Genomic DNA, 7,399 nt, shown 5'->3' with positions numbered 1-7,399 from the left:
GAAGGGACATGTTTTGTCTTAAAGGGACATGTTTTGTCTAAAGGCACATGTTTTGTCTTGAAGGGACATGTTTTGTCTTAAATGGACATGTTTTGTCTGAAAGGGACATGTTTTGTCTTAAAGGGACATGTTTATTAGTGTCCTCAGTGTTAATTACCATCACTCCGATGGAAAAATTAGTTTCCTGAGTGTTAATTATCATCCCTCCAATGAAGTAATAAGTGTCCGATGGAGTTATTAGCATTGAATAAATAAACAACAATCCCTCCGCTGGAAACTATATTTCCTTCCGGTGGCCTCCTCTCCAGCGGAGTGGACCCAAAATGCTGCTGCGAACTTCAATCTCTCATATTAATATGATTTAAGTTTATATTTATATTTCAAAAATCAAAAAATAAATATATTTTAGGAAAAATTTGAAATAATTGTAATTATGGAGGGAACCATCGAAACTAGCAGCATGAACTTTCAGGTAAGATTTTTAAATTTTTAAAAATATATATTATTTTTGCTCTTGTGCAATCTTTTTTTTTTGACTATTCACAGTGCTAATTTTCATTGTTTTTAAAGTAAGATTTTGTGGAAAAATTAAAATTATCAAATTATATTTGGATAATACAGTAGAAGACAGTTCCAAACCGTGCTTATGTGCCACACCTGACACTGAGTGTCAGGTTTTGGCACACATGTTATGATCAATGTTTTATTTACTCGTCAATTGTGCTGAGTGCTAATGTCAGTTAAAGAAAATATTTCCAACCTATTATTAATATTATTCATTTTCAATTAAAACCCAAACAATTTTCAAAAAATCTCAAGGTTTTCCAATTTCGTACATATCATGAATTCGAATCTGGACGCTTTTTGGAACATAAACCAACTTATAAAACAATCCATAATTTGGAAGTATTTAACAATTTTGAACAGAATGCACTTTCACAATTTAAAAATTAGAACGAATCAATGAAAATATTTGTATCTTCTAAATTACTTCAACATTTGTTTGTTATAATCATCTGTTATGTACATTTTACAGCCCTGTACCTCGAATTGTTATAATAATCTGTTATGTACATTTTACAGGCCCGTACCTCCTATTGTTGTAATAATCTGTTATGTACATTTTACAGGCCCGTACCTCCTATTGCTAAAATAATCTTTTATGTACATTTTACAGGCCCGTACCTCCTATTGTTATAATCATCTGTTATTTACATTTTACAGGCCGTACCTCCTATTGTTATAAAACATATGTTTTGTACATTTTACAGGCCCATGCCCTTTATTGTTATAAACCATCTGTTATGTACACTAACAGGCCCGTGCCTCCTATTGTTATAATAATCTGTTATGTACATTTTACAGGCCCGTACCCTTTATTGTTATAAAACATCTGTTTTGTACATTTTATAGGTCTGTACCTCCTATTGTTGTAATCAACTGTACTGTACATTTTACAGGCCCGTACCTCCTATCTGACCAACGAGGTTCTTTGGGGACAGAGATTTGAACCAATGACCCTGTACAGAAAGGATCATAACAAATTTCAGGTTAAAAAATAATAAAAATGACTAAAAGAGGCTGTAGCCTGCAAGTGGTTAATGCCATAACTGCTGGCATGTACGAGTTATTTAAAGCATTCACTGATTATCGATTTCAAAGAGATTCTTATTTTTCTTTCTGAAAAGGTAATGCTTCGTCTATAAAATCATATATCCTTGAAATGAAATCTAAAAATTCAAATCAAATTGTTTTCCACGAAAAAAAATGTTAATTTAATGTTTATAAAACAATATTCATGATTACTAAGTTTTTAATTTCACCAGCGGCGTTCCAATGTTCAGATAGAAAATTAAAAATATTTTTGACATGCTTGATCAGACAGCAGTTAAAAGAGCTTTTTGTGAATTTGACATGCCAGGTCACCTAAAGTCACTTTAAATAACATAATTATCAATTTGTTATCTTTGATCTAAATTTCTTGATGTTTCATGATATTTCTTAAATGCATTTATTTGCAAGGAAGCTTAATTATTTATTCTTAAATTGTTTTTAGGTCAATTTCTCTGCGTTCAATTCTACATATGAGGTAAGTGTAAAATTTTAAAAATATTATTTTAAAAAAAGATTAAGTTTTTTTTCTATCCAGGTTGAGACCCCCCTTTGTTCTGCTAAAGAGCTGGATAACTATAACAGGGAAGCGAAAATACGATTAACAAATTATTAAAATATTTTTTTTAAACCACCCTTCTTGGTTCAAAGATTTCATATTTTAAGATTCAAATATAAACAAATTATTTTGAGACTGAACAAAATTAAACAATTATTTAGAACCCAATTAAAATTCCTAATTTAAAAAAAATTGCGGAAATCAACTGTCATTAATTGTGTTTTTTTTTATATTATTTTAAAAGTTATAAAAGCCCTAATATTTTATCACTGTCAGATATTAGGATTTAGGAATTTTTATTATAAACACTTGACTTGACTATTGTCAGTTAATTAATGTATTTTACAGACAAATATGTTCAATTAGTTTTCTTGTAATTTGGCTCGGTTTTCAGTAACAATCTTCTGAGGCAGCAACGGGCCCGATTATCTATGGTAAGTATCGGGGGTCCATGGTGGAAGGGTCCAATGTCACAAGGAATATAATGTATTTTTTGTTTGTTTTTATTAACTGGAAATTAATATTTCTAAGAACTACTATTAAATTTGACTGAAAACGAAATTGTAGGTTACATTCCATTTTTACCCTGAATGAGATATCCATGTTTTTAACGTTAAAAATCGAGTAATTTTAATCTGGAATCTCTATGAATTTCTGCAACAAAAAGGAATTGAGGAAATTAAAGACTCCTCAAGCTAGAAAACAAGAATATCAACCAGGAAACCTCTCTTAGAGAATATAGAGGATATGAGTCTGCACTTGAAGTTTATAATCTTGAAAACCACTAGTTAACTTCGACAAGAAAATCTCCGTCTTTCTTTTGGGAAAAATGTCTGTTAACCATATCCCTACTGGGGTACTTGAAAACCAGGATACTGTGGGGGGGGGGCCAATTTGCCAGTCTCCCTCTAAATCCCATGGTTGATGTCCAAATATGAAAAATGACACATCATTGGAAAGCTCTTGTGCTCTACTTTTAGAATCTGAAAAAAATGAATTTTTTTTTTGCAAAATCCAGTAATAGTAAAAATTTCTCCAAAAAAAATTCTGCACAAAATAGTAAAATATACATTTTTGAAAAGCCCTTGACCATGCTATTTCAAATATGGAAAACGTTTTGCAAAATTTTATATAACCTGAAGATGTGTGATTAAGAAAAACTAAAAATGTGCAAATTTCCCTTGTTTGCAATTAATTTGCAAAAATTTCTTTGCAAAATTTGTGCAATCCGTTTCCTTATGTCATAGGCTTTCCTAAAATCTAAATTTTATCAAAATCTGACAAGTGAAAGTGGGTCAAAACAAAGATTTAGTTTGTTACAGGAAAAAGCAGTCATTAAGGCAGTGTGCCTGAGGAATCAGGCAGTTTGTATAAAAGTCCAGTTTTAGGCCTATAGGGAGGGCTTTGGGTATTTAGGAAAAGTCAGAAAATTTCAACAGCCTCAGACCAATACTTTTTGAGTTATGTAAAAAACTACAGGGGGGGGGTCAAATTGACCTTCCCCCCAGCAGGAATAGGGTTAAACTCAAACCACAGATCCCTGTTACAGAGAAATATTTCTCTCCCACAACCTTAACCTCGTAGAACAGAATCTGTTCTCATTTGTTCGAGGAGGGAGGGGTGGCTGCTCTCAGGGTTTTGGAGTTACTCCCATAGTTTTGGAGTTGCTCCCAGGGTTTTTGGAGTTGCTCCCAGAGTTTTGGAGTAAAATGTGAAAGTTTATCCGACTTTTCATGTAAAGTTCTTTAAAAAGGCTACCCGAAACCTGAAAATTGAAAAAAGGGCTCTGCTACCTCTTTTTTTACTGTCTTTGTTAAGATATTTGAGGATAAAAGTCGCAAATTTCGGTTTAAGTTGCCTGCGGCAATCATATAGTTTTGATTGGCCAAACTGACGACATTTGTTTTAGCTTATACATTGAAGATAATTGGTAAATATAAAAAGAATATATTTTAGCTAGATACATAAATATTTCATTTGAGCTAGTCTAATACATCTCAACATCTTCATCAGTTATCTTATTTCCAAGTTGTGTAAAGAAAAATCAAATTTTTTTAACTAACACAATATTTTATTGATAGGTTCTATTAGAATATGCGTTTTTACTCAACAGTCTCAAGATAAAAGATTGTCCTATGTTGAATTTAGAGGTTTCTTTATGGCCCACACTATACCATAAATCATCAAATTATTGAGATATCTGAGGAAAACTAGGTTTATTCAAGATGAAAAGAACTCTTCGTCGTTTAAATGAATGATCAATTGAAATTACAACAATAGTTTCTTTAAACTATAACTTTAGTTACAATAATTTAGAACCATATCCCTCGACCTCCACCATCTGTTATGGCCGATCATCAATCTCAGTTTGGAGATCATCCGGTCCATCATCAACCTTACAGTCAACCTCCACACTATCCAGGGTAATTATTCTATTATTCTTCTTATGATGATATTAATAATAATAATAATAATAATAATGATAATAATAATAATAATAATAATTTAATAATAGTGATAATAAGGATGAAAAGATTATTTTCAGGTACAACTCGTATCTGATTTCGCCAGAACACATCCACAGGTTATTTTTTTAAAAAATCATTGAAAAGAATATTGAGCTTCTTTGCCAAATATTTCTATTAATAAGGTGTCAAATTAAACCTGAAAATTTTAACATTACCAAGCATAAAATTGAATATTTATAAAGTACTTCTTTGACTTCTCCGGAAGAATGATTTAATTTTTTACCTGCTTTTATATTAAAGTATTGAATATGCATCTTCAGTATTATTCTCGGCCGTCTTTCACTTGTCAAAAAGTTGGTCAGGGGTTTCGCTGAATCTTTTTCCGGCCCCCGATAAATCTCTTTTATAGAAGTGCAAGCGTGAGTAGTAGACAAGCCCCCCCGGTCAACCACCAGGAGTCACCTGGATTCAATCACCAGCAGACTGCCATGCCGGTCACCTCACCCCCTCCCTTGCACAGGTAAGCACAGGCTACCGTGCAGGTCACCTCACCCCCTCCCTTACACAGGTAAACACATGCTAGTGTTCGGTCACTTCACCCACTCCCTTACACAGTTAAACACATGCTAGTGTCCGGTCACTTCATCCACTCCCTTACACAGTTAAACACATGCTAGTGTCCGGTCACTTCACCCCATCCTCCGCACAGGTAAACATGGGCTACTGTGCTGGTCACCTCACATCCTTCCTTACAGAGTACTTAAATTAAGAATTTTCTATCTTAAATTTTCCTCCAAAAATATAACATGTCTTTATTTTTTCTTTTAATAGTTATTAGATTTTGTTATTTTAACCTTCCTCCGACCCCCGCCCCCTTCTCTAAAATTATAATCTTTAAATTCAGTTTGGATTCTGATTCTTCCATCGACATGTCTACAAAAAAGGAAAAGTTTGGATTAAAATTTTTAAAACATAATTTAAAAATGGACATAAAATAATTATTATTTAAGAGGCTGTAAAGAAAAGAGTTTTTAAAGTGTACCTATACCTATAAACTGGCATGTCCGATTTACATCTTAAGACCTTTGACAGAACAAGGATTATGTTAATATAATATTAGGGTTTCCAATCGCAATTCCGTTGCGTGCAATAGCGCACAACTGTAATAGAATTGCGCGCAATTGTTAGTAGATTACAGGGCTCGCAATTGCGCGCAAGTAAAATCCACTTGCGTTGGAAATTCTATATTATACAGAAAAATTAGTTTTGAAGATTTGAGGTTACGTTATACACTCATTCGTTATCATTGAACGAAATTCCCGAGCTTCCTTTTTGGGGCCTTAACTTTTGTCTAGATTTTGATTTAAAAGATTTGAAAAAATTGGAAAATATAAAGAAACTAAATAAATAAAATTTCATAACAAAAATCTATATCCACAAAACTTCCTAACCCCATTCGTGAAACCCGGGTTCTAAAAATGGATTTTATTAAGATACTTTATTTTAAGTTTTGGGCTTTGGTGTTCATTTACGATTTCCATGTGCACTAAATTTAATTTATTTTCACAATTAATGAGGTTTAGGAATACTAGTATAAAAGCCATGGAAAAAATGTCAAGACGACATTTTATAAACTCGATAGATGTGTTATGTTGCAAGTTCTTGGTTCAACTGTATGTGAATAGGACGTGTCCCTAACTAAAACTTTTAATTCTGTTAAAATCCTTTTCAAAGCTAATTTATCCGAAAAATGAGGAAATATTTAGCCTATTTACTAAACTATTGAAATATTTAGCCTATTTACTAAACTATTGAAATATTTAGCCTATTTACTAAACTATTGAAATATTTATCGTTTCGTTTTTAAAACGTCGAAGAAATAAATTGTTTTCGGAAAACCCGAGTTCAGAAAACATTCAGAACCTTATCTTCCTGAACAAAATGAGATTAATTGTCATAAAACTCAGATTCATTAGCGAAAATTGTTCAAAAACTATCGATTTTCGATAAAAAAAATTATCATTTTTTTAAACTATCGCATTAAGAAAAAGATTTAAGTTTAAAATCTATATAAACCCTATCACGAATCACGATGTGGGGGGGCACAGGGTAGGGTGGAGAGTGGTAAAACGGCAGGTCGGTGTTAAAAAAAATAGAAATGGTTAATAACTTTTTTATTTATTAAGCTACAGGGCTATGACTTATATTTGAAAAAGCCTTGAAAAACGGTTATAATAACATTTGTCATATGTTAATATTTGTTAAAAGAAAAATAACCAATTTTGAAAAAAAATTTTCGACATAGTTTTTCAATTTTTGAAAATCCTCTTTTACATTCTAAAAATTAAAGTTAGAGGTTAATTTCTTTTAATGAGCAGGTTTTGAAAATTTGGACTTGGAACATGTATCACACTCAATCTCAATTCTAAGGGCAAAATCATAGAGGGGGGGGGGGTAGAAAACACCCTCCATTTACATTAGTATTATTTAAAGCTTTTTAACGATACCTAAATCAGTATTTTGTGGCGCTTTGTGAGAGGAAAGATGTCCCAAAACATTGTAGATAAAAAATGTTCTCAATTTTCCCTGTATAAATATTCTCTAACCAATAAACAGGACAGGTGCCTGATGGGTGGTGTTTGGATCCACATTATACATATTGATGATTAAGATTGTTCAGTTTAGGGGTTAAAATAAAAAATAAAATAAAATAATTTTCTTTAAAAACTTATGGAAACATTCAGCTGTCTTGAAGTTTATA

General features: G+C 32.0%; 1 protein-coding gene across 1 annotated transcript; it reads left to right on the top strand.

Moving 5' to 3' along the window:
• Positions 1–413: 413 nt before the first annotated feature.
• LOC111717713 (inward rectifier potassium channel irk-1) lies at positions 414–6,025 on the top strand. The gene is made up of 9 exons (XM_023493192.1): positions 414–472; positions 1,461–1,550; positions 2,057–2,089; positions 2,150–2,196; positions 2,565–2,604; positions 4,487–4,593; positions 4,716–4,754; positions 5,048–5,158; positions 5,543–6,025. Exons 1-9 carry the CDS (start codon positions 434–436, stop codon positions 5,634–5,636), a joined length of 600 nt encoding a protein of 199 aa, XP_023348960.1. The 5' UTR covers positions 414–433; the 3' UTR covers positions 5,637–6,025.
• Positions 6,026–7,399: the final 1,374 nt, after the last annotated feature.

Source organism: Eurytemora carolleeae, unplaced genomic scaffold, assembly GCF_000591075.1.
Source record: "Eurytemora carolleeae unplaced genomic scaffold, Eaff_2.0 scaffold767, whole genome shotgun sequence".
NCBI lineage: Eukaryota > Metazoa > Arthropoda > Copepoda > Calanoida > Temoridae > Eurytemora > Eurytemora carolleeae.
Note: the sequence above shows the minus strand (reverse complement) of the source record. Positions and strands in the feature narration are given on the sequence as shown.

What these genes read in the sequence shown, in the direction of transcription:
- LOC111717713 (XM_023493192.1), top strand. Translation starts at nt 434, where the DNA reads ATGGAGGGAACCATCGAAACTAGCAGCATGAACTTTCAG. An exon ending in CTAGCAGCATGAACTTTCAG is followed by an intron (nt 473 to 1,460) that starts GTAAGATTTTTA and finishes TACATTTTACAG; the next exon opens with GCCCGTACCTCCTATCTGAC. An exon ending in GAGCTGGATAACTATAACAG is followed by an intron (nt 2,197 to 2,564) that starts GGAAGCGAAAAT and finishes CTCGGTTTTCAG; the next exon opens with TAACAATCTTCTGAGGCAGC.